The sequence below is a fragment of the Lytechinus pictus genome, chromosome 16 (genome assembly GCF_037042905.1).
Source record: "Lytechinus pictus isolate F3 Inbred chromosome 16, Lp3.0, whole genome shotgun sequence".
Classification (NCBI taxonomy): domain Eukaryota; kingdom Metazoa; phylum Echinodermata; class Echinoidea; order Temnopleuroida; family Toxopneustidae; genus Lytechinus; species Lytechinus pictus.
Window position 1 is genome coordinate 5,463,966 of NC_087260.1, and position 12,869 is coordinate 5,476,834.

Consider the following 12,869-nt stretch of genomic DNA (forward strand, 5'->3'; position numbering starts at 1 on the left):
ATTCCACTCTTACCATAAGTGTCAAAAATATATCGAAAACATATTTATTAAGAAATCTATATTCCTTTTTTTTGTGGGATGCACTTCATGTATATAATCAACCTCCATGGTATTATCACATACATTTCCAATGATGGGATCATAGACCATTTCTTTCTACCTCCATGGATATTGGATAGACAAACAAAGTATACAATACAATGTGACCTTTGCAATTCACATGTGTGATTTTATTCCTGTTCCAAAGTAAAAAAAATCAAAGAGACAGTATAAAAAATAAATTTTGGGGGGGGGGGGTGGTGGTCAAAAGGAGCTTAGAGCAACTAAAGGCACCTGCATGCATACCAAATACAGCAAGGACATTGGTCAATACATTACAGTTCACAGACAAGTGAAAATGAAATTATTTATTTAAGCTATTCGAGGAGAATGAACATCATCATTACCTACGGCTCATAAGAAAGAAAAACCTGCCGTTATTATGCATCTGTACTGTGAGTGACTTATTTGTCCCAGTCTATATTTGGTGTGTATAGATCATTTTTGGTGTGTATGCACCTTTACTACACTCTCACCAGTAAAATCTATGTTACACGCAGTGGGTGATTTCAAGTCCGGTGTTGGCCTTGGTGTTGGTGTTGAAATTTGGATTGCTTCTCCGAGTTCCAAAACTTATTCAGAGTTTGTAAAACTGATCCAGATCACACAATTGACATCTCAACAACCAGCGAGTGACTTTTCGGGACCACCTTCATTTTATGTTTGGTGTTATAACCGTGTAAAAATTGACCCAACACCAACACCAAAAGGTCGACACTGAACTTGAAATCACCCAGTGTAGTGTAAGTATACGTACAAGTACTGCAAAGTTGTCATGTGATTACAAGTTAAAAGTAAAAAAAAAAAGCCAAAATTTTCATTGGCTTCACCTGTATATATGATCCAGCTTACTATTGTCCCACAGGGATACATTGATGTAAGGTCTAACGTCAACTGAAATTTACAGAAATCAATCTTTATGTAGTTGACAAAGAAGGGAACATTTCTCATTTTCTTGGTAATTTTTAACCAGTCACCACACTAAAATACTTTCAAGGAAAATGTGGACAATATAGGGTGAGGGTTAAGGTTATGGTTTCTTATACTAGCTAAAGACCTACAAGTACATACATAAATTTCAGGAAATTTTGAGAAATGTTTTTTTTTTCAATCTTTTAAATGATATAACAAACTTGCAAGATTTGCAAAGGCAAATTAAAAAAAAAACAAAATGGACTTCAGTTTTGATTTACCAGTACTCTGGAAGATCACTGTCCCGAAAAGCGTCTGCCTATCGAACCAATGGTCATGGGTTAGAGTCCACCCCGGGTGGATGACTGAAGCCTGCATTGTGTGTTAACATCTCTCCCCTGTTCCATAGATGCAGGCTTTGTTACAGTGAAAAACACTGTCCCTTGGATAGGAAGTTAACTGGAGGCCCCATGTAGAGGAGAGTCACCACCTTTGCACGTTAATAACCCACTGCACTATTCGAATAAGAGTAGGGGGGGGGGGAAACCCCGGTGTAGTGGTCCGCCTCCATCCCCCAAATCAGTTATCCGAAGGAGAGACCTGCGGGTCAGTGATTCAGTTCGCTTTTCGCCTCCCAGGCACAGCTGACGCCAAACAAATAATGATAATAAAGAATTGTATGTTGTAATCAATGTAATCAATCGTCAAAATAATTGAGGACAACTACAATACAATGATTGCTAAACTTGGTGTTACAGGCCCCTGGAGTTATCAAATGGATATGATGAAATAGACAAAGGGCTGATGGCAATATCAGTGGTTCCATCTCATCCTTTGAAACTGTTCAATACTTAGTTCTTGGCATGCTCATGTATCATCAAGATGACCTGACACCAGCGCTGACATCAGCATGGCAACACTGGTCACTTGCCGGCTCACTTTGCATCACCGACGATGTCAGTCTCTAGCGATAATGGGACGTGGCTTACTCTCTTCCTCTCAGTATGACATGCCTGACATGGCTACACCAATGGGGGAGTCTCATAACATGTCCATGCAAACGACTACTACGACATTCATCACGACGACACTCCCGATGGCGGAACCGTGAGCGTTTTCTTGATTTCTACGAGTTTTGTCTTGGCATGCTCCAGTCTGTGTATCGCCATCTGAGCTTCTTTCTGGGCGGCGTAATTAGATCCCTCGTGGGGCTGTCCCGTTGATACCTGGAATTGCAAGAATTGGATCGAATTGATCAAATGAACGTTTTGCAATTTCCATTAATACTTTATTGTACGAAAAACAGTAAAATAACAGTATAAAAATAACAATACAGATACAATAAGAAGGGTTACAAGCCAATTGCTCCAGGCTTCTTTTCATCTATGATATAACGTTAGGGTTGCAACTGGGTTTTATGTTAGGTGTTTGGTTAGGTTTAGGATATGGTATAGCGGTAGTATTATTAAATGATGGGTTGAAGTTGGTCATTTCATTAATGTGCGGAATTTGCAGAAGAGTAATCGCCGGCGGAGCAAATATCATGTAACCATAGGAGGTATCAAAAGGGAGGTAGAACATGGAATATTCTTTAACAAGTGGAACGTCTTTGCAAGAACCTTTTCTATCAGCAGAAATCCATCACTCGTCTTTACCGCCTACAGAGGGCACAAGATATGTTTGATTTGAATATTTCAATTTTGAATTTTATCAAAATTGCAAGCATGCCAGTACTAAATGAATACGGTAATACTATGACTTTACAAAAACACTAATCAAAAGTAATCACTTGGTACATACATGTATAGAATATAAATGTAGATGGTTCCATGACATTTGCTCTGGCGACAATTGCTCCGCTCTAATTTCCACACACTAATCGAATGACCAACTCCAACCCTGGGTTCAGCACTATACCCCACCCTAAACCTAAGCCTAAATAAACCGAACATAAACCCCTATTGCAACCCTAACCCTACATCTTGAAATTAAGCCCAGAGCAATTGGTGCAGGAGCAAATATTGTGTCACTATATAGATAGCCTTAGGGCTACATTAACCCTCAATCTCCCGGGGTATTTTGATTCTTGTCAATCCCGGGGGGGGGGGGGCCATTATGGCCCCCCCTTAAGATCTCGGCCGCCGATTGCGCGAGCGACGCAAAAATTTGCACACTGGTAGTGTGCGATGTAATCTACAAGGCTGTATGGTAAAATTTTCCAAAATAATGAGATTTTATTTTATATGAATTAATTATGCTAATTTATGCATAAATCATACTTTTTGCTATAATTCACTAAATAAAGCTCCTAGAATGCTAATTTTTGGTAAAAAAATTCTTTGTAGCAATCTTAACAATCGCAATTAAAAAAACTTCGGTTCGGAAATCAATTTCTTATGTATTTTATTGTTTTATGAATTTCTTATGTATTTCTTTGTTTTTTTACTTTTTGTTTTTTATTGTTTTTTTCAATGGAAATCATTCCAGACTTAGTTCTGATCATAAACAAGGCAAAATTAATTCAGTTTAATCAGTAAAAGTAGAAATAATGATACATTTATGAATTTTGGCTAAATACACAATTTGCATTGGATTTGTACATGAAATCACGTTTATGAGCAATTTTGGGTCTGACATGCACTTACATAATGTTGCGTAATGTCGTAACCGTGTACCCGGGCGTCACAAATTTGGTCTCAAAATTTGCGCGAGACTTGAAAGTAAAAAGTCAGTGAGCGGCGAGGTCAACAAAATTTGCGCAGCAGATATATCGCGAAAATTGTCAAGGGGGGGGCCATTATGGCCCCCCCCCCGGGAGAATTAGGGTTAAAGAGGAATATTATCTTTATTACCATGAACCTATCCATTTACCTGTGAAAGATAATTTATCTGCTCCATGAGTCTCTTCTCCACAGCTTCCAGTGTCTTGGCAAAGGTTTTGGTGCTGGAGTCAACCTGTTTCTCAAGTGGCCTGTCCTTGGAGAGTTCTTGTATCACTTTTCCTGTGAATCAGGATTGAAAGGGAAGGCAAAAAAAATATTGTAAAACGTTTTCAGTTTGGTTTATTAACTTTATTTCCAATTGGTCTACTGCCAATTTGTCAAATTGGTTGAGCAATGTGGCCCAGTGGATTAGTCTCCGGACTTTGAAACAGAGGGTCGTGGGTTCGAATCCCAGCCATGGCGTAATTCCTTCGGCAAGAAATTTATCCACATTGTGCTGCACTCGACCCAGGTGAGGTGAATGGGTACCCGGTAGGAAGAAATTCCTCGAATGCTCGAGCGCCCTATCAAGGTAGCCGTGCTTAAGCCGGGGTAATAAGTATAGCAGGGTCCGCTGGGAGAACAGTTTTTGGAACTGAAGTGGCTACCCTGGGTAAATATGCCGTTATTATTATTATTTATTATTATTATTAAATTACCAACTCGTCTACTATCATTTGGTCTACCATCAGTTCGTCCAGTATCCATAGGGTCTAAATGCTATTTCATCAACTCACCATTTCGTCTAATATCAAGTCGGTCCAATAGCCAATTTAGTCCATATACCATTTGGTCTAATTTGACAGTGTTAATTGGGCGAAATGAATAAAAACACAGTGGGTATTAGACCAACTGGTTATGAGACAAAATGGTCATAGACGAACATGTGATTAGACAAAGTGATTATTGGACCAAATGGTTGTTAGACAAAATGTTGATGGACGGAATGGCAATAGACTATTAATGTAGACCATGTGATGCATGGACGAGTTGGCAATTTACCTTCAGATCAAGTGATACAGAGGGCAGACTGCATAAAAAGTAGTTACCCTATAAACTTTTGGGTTTTTTCTTTTTCTTTCTTGCCTTGTTCTTGAATCAGTTTACAAATACTGGTAAGAAACTGCTTATTTATAATAATAATTATTTATAATCACGTATCAAATTTTATTATTTGTTAAATAATGATTCTGATCTATAAATTGTTCTTCAAAACAGCATTTTGTAACATCGCTAATCGAAGGTACATCATAATGAAGCGGTTCAAGGGTCAAGCCTATTGTATTTGCCTTGTTTACAAATGGATCTAGGGATCTACATGAGATCGGTCTGGTAAGAAACCTCTAATTTTCATATTTAAACTAACACACTTTTTACACCTTCATTGGCAGATACAAACCTATTTCACCCTCTAAAAATGGATTTCCTAGGGAAATCCACCCGGTGTATAGACCTTATCGCAAATAGCGTGATGGCGTATGTCACCGCAAAGGATCACGGGAATGAAAACAGAGCAAACGCGGAATCGGCTTTCGGGAAGCCATACAACGCCATATGTTTTGTGTAGTGTCACTCAAAATCCAGGCTTTTTTTTAAGTCTGATTTCTTCGTATTGAAATTATTCTTGATACTTGAATGTTGATTTATATAACAATCTTTGAATCATGATTGCACAATGAAAGTATGAACTCAATGCTCACAATATTTTCATAGTTTTCTGGGGCTAAATTTGGGAAGATTTTGTAGGAAAAGTGAGCATGGTGATTGCAGGTCAATGCCTATCGACTTTTAAAAAGAGCACGTCGGCTGGATCCGAAGAGAGCCTGAGGCTATTTTTCCATTAAAGAATAGGTCTATTAATTTACGAGAATCATATTGTAGATCATAATATATTTTATCTCCATAACTAGTAAGTTAGCTTTTGTTATTTGGGGGGAAATATATATACATGTAGTCCCTTGCAAATCAGGTTTTTTAGTTTGATCATTACAAGATCTATAATGTTAGAGAGAGAGAGAGAGAGAGGGGGGGCGAGACTCGAGGATAAAGCGACCGGAGAGACCAAAGTTCACCAAATATAAAGTATATTAAAAATAAGCTAGTGTATATATATATATATATATATATATATACATACTAAGAAATATATATAGGCCTATGACATGCAGAATAAAGATTAAATAAATCCCTGCCGGAATTCAAAACATTTTATGATGCCGTACAAGCCCTAGTATTCTTCATCTAGTCTCCCTCTAACCTCTCGGTAACTTTATTTTGTCTGAAGCAGCTGATGGATATTTAATTCATATACTGTATACTGTAAGCTGTTATTTTCACGGATTTCGCGAATTGCCGATCGGCCACAAATTTAACACGCGAAAATATTGACATATTTAATAGTAATTAGTGCCAATATCCCAAACAGCAAAGCTTTGCTATTGAAAACATCCTGTGTTGAGAAAATATTGTGATATGCACCTCTATATGTACAAAAAATAAGGTTTAGAAAGTAGTTAGTGATTCAAAAAAGCTAGAATTTCACTTTTTTTTTTCTCGAACAAAATCAGATCCTTAACTTTTTTCTAACATAATTCTTTTGATATTTATTCACTTACTGTAATATTACAATGTATTATCCATGAAATAATTTGATTTTATTGTCATCTGATTGACTATATACACACGTATTGGCAGCTTTTTGCATACTCATTAATATTTTATAAGTCACATGACCACAGCTTTTAGAGGTGTAAGATTCTGTTCACAAAATTCAACATTTTTGCACTGAAACCAACTTTTTACAAAGTGAATCTAACAAAACACAACTTCAAAAGATTACTCTTACAGAGCTACAAACTGTGACATGATGAACTTTTAGTTCTTAAGGTACAAACAAGTGGAGCGCCTCTGGCAGTCTCACCTGCATCGCACATATCAATATAGCAGCAGTGCTGATTTTGAAAACTACTATAAAATAAATATTAAAAAAAAAAAGGATTCATATAATGATACAATACTACGTTCATTGACAATAATGACATTTGACCTTGATCATGCGACCTACATGTAAGACTTACATGTATCAGTGACACTTGATTACCCCTAAATCCACATTTTAATTTATAAACTATATCTATAAACTTTGAAAGTTATGACAGCAATCTAATAATTTTACCTCCAAAATGGCAAAAGTTTAATGACCTTAAAAGGCTTAAATGACCTTTGACTTTAGTCACGTGACCTGATACTCGCACAGGACGTTCAATGATACTTGATTACTCTTATGTCCAAGTTTCATGAATCACATCCATAAACTTTATGATGGTAATTCAACCGATACCCCCAACATGGCCAAAGTTCATTGACCTTAGGCCTTGGTAATGTGACCTGAAACTTGCACAGGGTGTTCAATGATACTTGATTACTATCATGTCCAAGTTTCATGAATCAGATCCATAAACTTTCAAAGTTATGATGGTAATTCAACAAATACCCCCAACTTGGCCAAAGTTTGTTGACCTTAAATGACCTTTGACCTTGATAATGTGACCTGAAACTCACACAGGATATTCAGTGATACTTGATTACTCTTATGTCCAAGTTTCATGAATCAGATCCATAATTATGATGGTAATTAAACAGATGCCCCCAACTTTAAATTTTAAAAATATTTTTAAAAAATACCAAATATCATTATAATTTTTGTTAGATTGGATTGTTTTTGTTTGCTTGAAGTTTTAACTTTTTCCTCTTTCTTTCTTTTCTATCCTTCTTTCTTCATCCTTCCTGTTTGCCCTTTTATGTTCCATCTATCTTTATATCTGTCTTTCCTGATTCTTTCTCTCTTTGTTCATTTTCTGTCTTACCTTCTTTCTCTAATACCTGCCTTCTTTATCAAATTTCCTATTTTTTTCCCTCATTCTTTCTTTCCTTAAACTTTTTTTGCTTCCTTCTCCCTTCCTCTCCTTTTTCTGTTCGTTCTTTCTCTCCTTCCATTATCTTTTTTTTTCAATCTCTCCTCCCTTCCTTATTTTCCTCATCTTTCCTCCTTTCTTTCATTCTTTATTTTATTTTTCCTTCTGATTCTTTCTTTCCCTTCCTGTTTTTCTTTTTTTCTTTCTGTCAAAGAATGAAGGAAACATTTTCCTTCCCTTCATTCTTTCTTTCCTCCTCCTTTTTCTTACTTCTTTTTTTCTCTCTCCTTTATTTTGTCGGTCAAACATTTATTCATCTTCCCTTCCTTTCTTTTTCTTTCTTTCTATATTCAATTCAAATGACAGAAACCCTTTTCTCTCTTTTATTCTTTCTTTCATCCTTCTTTTATTCTAACTTTCTTTTACTCTTTTTGTTTTCCCCCTTCTGGCTTCATTTTTTTTGTTTCTTTCTTCTCAATTAATCTCTTTTCTTTCTTTTTTCTTTCTCTCCTTCATTCTTTCCTTCACCCTCCCTTCCAATTCTTTATATTTTTTCACAAGTACAAGTGTGGCCTTCTTTGTTGATTTTTTATGTTGATTGTCCCGTATTTCATTTTGTGAAATCTGGTCACGGCCTGGCCTGATAACCGATTCACCTTTCATGAAACGCTTCCCTGCAGCTGCTCAATACACAGAAATACCATGGTCGATATAGGTTGAGTTGATGCTTGGATGTACGTATGCACACTGCACTGTCACTGGGCCTGGGTCACTGCTCCTCACTCAATCAAGTCGCATCGCATCATCAATGAACAATTCAATTAAACTCATGGGAATCTCATTCACCCATCACTGACACACTCAAAATTCAACCAAAATAAGCAATCATAGCGGAAAGAGAGTATACCTGCATGTTGGACAACTAAGGCAATATCTGTTTCAATGCTCTCCAGTTGCTTTAATCTATCTTCAAATCCGGATGACATGATGAAACTGTATGTACGGAATATACCTCGCGCCGCGCTGGCTATCATATATAGCGCGCGTTTAATACCCCGGCGTTACATGCGATGCAATGTAGCTGTACTGTGCATATATATATAGACTAGGCCAGCGCTAGCGCTAGCTACCTGAACGAATGTGCACTCAGCTGAGAAATGATTATTGTAACGTGGACGATTCCATTCATATGGGGATGAAAAATATATCGCTGAAACACGTCCCATATCCATACTCATTCATAAGAAAGTTTCAGCCTTCGACGCTTCGTAGATAGAGTGCATGAGCCAAATAAATTTAATCTGAACAACAAGGAACCCCATAGCTTTGCTGGGGATCCTAATTCCCAATTGCCCGTTGGGTGTTGGATTTTATTACAATAAACTATCAAAATTTTCATTCGCAATTAAAAAGTTAGTTTTGGGGCCGTCCCATGCAAAAATTGCCCCCCCCCCCGTCCCCTAGCTATATTTCCCTTTTCTCTTTGGGTCTCATTATTTTCTTTCCTTCATTTTTTATATATATATATATATATATATATATATATATATATTTCTCTCGTTTGTATGAATTTGTGTATTGTATTTGAATATTATTTACTATATAATGTTTAAATCATATTTTGGTTATATGATTCTATTTATTTTTCAATTTCAATTCTTCTATTTCATTTCCATTCAAAACATAATACAAAGTAATATAAAGTAATACAAATCAAGTACAATTTTACAGAAGGGCATTCTTACTTCGTAAAAAAAAAAACAGAAAAAACAGTATAATATAAAAAGCAAAGCTTGTAAATTGTGGATCCCCCTTGGAAAGGAAGTATAGTAGACTTATTCTCATATGCGTACAATATATGTATTACAGGAAAGAAAAAGAGAACAAAAGAAATCATACGGATGCAAATATAATTACTGAACAAATGCAAAGCTTTTCACACAAAGAGGTCTTCGTATACTAGGATGTGCGTGTTGCACAAGACAGAAAAAAAAAACAGAAAGAGAGATGGGATGACAAGACATAGAAGACAAGACAAAACAAAAGACAGGACAGTACAAGACAAGATAACTACTTTATAAAAGGAGGAAAACTAAGAATGGGAAAGGGCTGACCACGAACTAGCTTGATCTGGTGAAAAAACAAAAGATGATATAACTGGACAATATCAGATGAAAAAATATTTATAAACAGCTATAGTAGCCTATGTTAGTCTTTGGACAATTCTTTTGTCTTTCGTTTTGTCAATTTTTCCCCTATATAGTCATGATGATGGGGGGCACTGGCCCCAATCGAAGACCCCCCCCCCCAAAAAAAAAAAACAAAAAAAAAAAAAAAAAAAAAAATTGTCCACCAATCGGCACGCGCACAAATATAGGTCCATGATTTGACCGGCCGGGGTACAGCCCTGTACATAAGGAAAATTGACATGATTGAAACATTTTAGTGAATCACCCCCCCCCCCCAATGAGACATATCATTCTTTGGATTTGCAGAATCCATTTCACCTGACAGTCACTTCGTTCAATTCTCTGAACTTGGATGTAAATTTTGACATGTGATTGCAAAAAATACACCCTGACCTTGCGCCGGTGAGTATTCTTGTTCCCTCTACAGTCTATTGATTTATACCCCTCTAATGAATTGACTAGGCTGTCAATGGGTCAGAGTCGATCCAATGGCAGCCCCCGTTCTAAAAAGCGTGACCCTGTCGTATTTACTTGGTACTTTGGCCAATCAGACGAAGGCTACCAAAAACAGTTCCTGGCGTGGTACACGGTTCAAACATCGGAAGTACGTCAGGGATTGTTTCGCGAAAAACGAAGTGTCTTGTCAAAGATTTTTGGGAAATTTACGTGATTCACAATAGACAAGAAATATCTTTGTAAGTAGTCAGTATCTATACTATTTTCTTATCTGAGTGAACGATTTGAAAGAAAATTTATCGTACGGTATGGTGATAATTGTATTGCAAACATGAGCCTTATTTTCGTGTTTTCTGTCTGCTGCCGGGAACATGTACAATTCCCGTGTAAATTGGTACGGCACCGTCGCGGCTTGTGCGAGCCGTCGGTGTCGCGATGTAGGTGTTTTCGTGGCAACTGAACTAGCAGTAGCATGTCTTGTTTTAATAATGGTTCCAAATGACATATGATATCTGCTTGATTTGAAGTATTTACGAGTTCCTCTAGAATATGGCATTTAATAATTTTACTTTGAATTAATTTTTAGGAATCGTAGATTTCTGTACAATCAATGTGATCACTGATGTGATGTGAATTGAAAATGTTGACTCTTTTTTTTTATAAACAACTAGGCCTAGGCCTAACACAAGCTGACTGCTCTGTCTCTGGCAGCCTCTGCCTCTGGTCTGCAATGTAGCCAGGCGGCTTCTAGAGAGTAAAAATCATTTACTAACATAAGGTTACTCTCATACGAAGCCAGGCCTTCTATCTCATAGACCCACACAGAGCCAGCCAAAACCCACTCTAGGCGACACCCCAATACTTACCCGTGCTAATAAACTGGGACTCCACTCACGCGCGTTTGGGCCTCCCTAGCTTAGAACTAAGCACTAATATCACCTTAAAAACTAAATCTACAAGGTATGTATAATCTATTTACAACTTTAATAATGTTTAATCGGTACTCACCGGTTCTTTTGTTGCATTTTCAGACCATTTCTCACAATTCTTCGTAAATATTTGCGGCAAATTTTGTCGCCATAGACAGCTTAGCATCCATCTTTATTGATAAATGGAGCGCCCTTTACGATAGTTGTTAATGCCGCGGAGAAATCGTTAGGCATTTTGGCCTGTGTTCAAGGCGTTCTTTCTGTTTTATTTTTTATATTGAAGATTGTGCATTTGTTGAATAGCGCCGTCTACGTCAGGTATGAGATCGAGTGTATAAATACACTCTTCCAAAATAATTATGATTCCGACCTGGCGCTGTTTAACTTCAATCTCTTTCACCTAAATTAGCGATGAATGCTAGCATTATAAAATATATATTATTAACGTCTGACGGGAAATAATAAGATGGCAAATATAGCGATCTTCTACGCTTATATATAAGCGTCGAAATTTGTAGCCATCTCCTTGTATTAGTCTATATATATACGACGTGTCAAACTGTAGCGAACTCGTTCGCTATTTCCAGATCTCCTCTATATATATATATATACGAAGGGAAATTGTAGCGAACTAGTTCGCTAGTTCGCTATTTTTCGGATCTCCTCTATATATAGGCCTATATACGACGGGAAATTGTAGCGAACTAGTTCGCTATTTTCCAGATCTCCTCTATATATACGACGGGAAATTGTAGCGAACTAGTTCGCTATTTTTCGGATCGCCTCTATATATATACGAGGGGCATTGTAGCAAACTAGTTCGCTATTTTTCTGATCTCTACAAGAGGGGGAATTGTAGCGAACTAGTTCGCTATTTTTCGGATCTCTACGACGGGAAATTGTAGCGAACTAGTTCGCTATTTTCCAGATCTCCTCTATATATACGACGAGAAATTGTAGCGAAGTAGTTCGCTATTTTCCAGATCTCCACTATATATATACGACGGGAAATTGTAGCGAACTAGTTCACTATTTTCCAGATCTCCTCTATATATATACGACGGGAAATTGTAGCGAACTAGTTCGCTATTTTTTGGATCTCCTCTATATATATATACACGAGGGGGAATTGTAGCGAACTAGTTCGCTATTTTTCGGATCTCTTCTATATATATTACAAGGAGGAATTGTAGCGAACTAGTTCGCTATTTTTCTGATCTCTAGAGGAGATCTGGAAAATAGCGAACTAGCTCTCTACAATTTCCCGTCGTATATATATATATAGAGATCCGAAAAATAGCGAACTAGTTCGCTACAATTCCCCCTCTTGTAGAGATCAGAAAAATAGCGAACTAGTTTGCTACAATTCCCCCTCGTATATATAGAAGAGATCCGAAAAATAGCGAACTAGTTCGCTACAATTCCCCCTTGTATATATATATAGAGGAGATTCCCGTCGTATATATAGAGGAGATCTGGAAAATAGCGAACTAGTTCGCTACAATTTCCCGTCGTATATAGGCCTATATATAGAGGAGATCCGAAAAATAGCGAACTAGTTCGCTACAATTTCCCGTCGTATATATAGAGGCCATCCGAAAAATAGCG

The 12,869-nt window shown here is 37.1% G+C and overlaps 2 protein-coding genes across 5 annotated transcripts in view; one reads left to right on the forward strand and one right to left on the reverse strand.

Moving 5' to 3' along the window:
• Positions 1–291: 291 nt before the first annotated feature.
• LOC135156999 (mediator of RNA polymerase II transcription subunit 11-like) lies at positions 292–8,829 on the reverse strand. The gene is made up of 3 exons (XM_064111285.1): positions 8,595–8,829; positions 3,883–4,013; positions 292–2,237 (listed from the first exon to the last, which is right to left on the reverse strand). Exons 1-3 carry the CDS (start codon positions 8,719–8,721, stop codon positions 2,091–2,093), a joined length of 405 nt encoding a protein of 134 aa, XP_063967355.1. The 5' UTR covers positions 8,722–8,829; the 3' UTR covers positions 292–2,090.
• Positions 8,830–10,439: 1,610 nt separating this feature from the next.
• The window catches only part of LOC129279346 (histone deacetylase complex subunit SAP130-A-like), a 35,816-nt gene continuing 33,386 nt past the window's right edge, over positions 10,440–12,869 (forward strand). For 2 of the 4 annotated variants that reach the window (XM_054915439.2, XM_054915440.2), the window contains exon 1: positions 10,440–10,571. The gene's annotated coding sequence lies outside the window, so the exon portion shown is untranslated. The remainder of the gene's footprint in view (positions 10,572–12,869) is intronic. The other 2 variants (XM_054915435.2, XM_054915436.2) reach the window with 1 other exon arrangement.

Bases quoted from the DNA above. Each gene is read 5' to 3' on its own strand.
- LOC135156999 (XM_064111285.1), bottom strand. From the start codon at position 8,721: ATGATAGCCAGCGCGGCGCGAGGTATATTCCGTACATACAGTTTCATC. The intron at 4,014-8,594 runs GTATACTCTCTT...CCTGATTCACAG, and splicing joins CTTAGTTGTCCAACATGCAG to GAAAAGTGATACAAGAACTC. The intron at 2,238-3,882 runs GTAAATGGATAG...TTGCAATTCCAG, and splicing joins AGATAAATTATCTTTCACAG to GTATCAACGGGACAGCCCCA.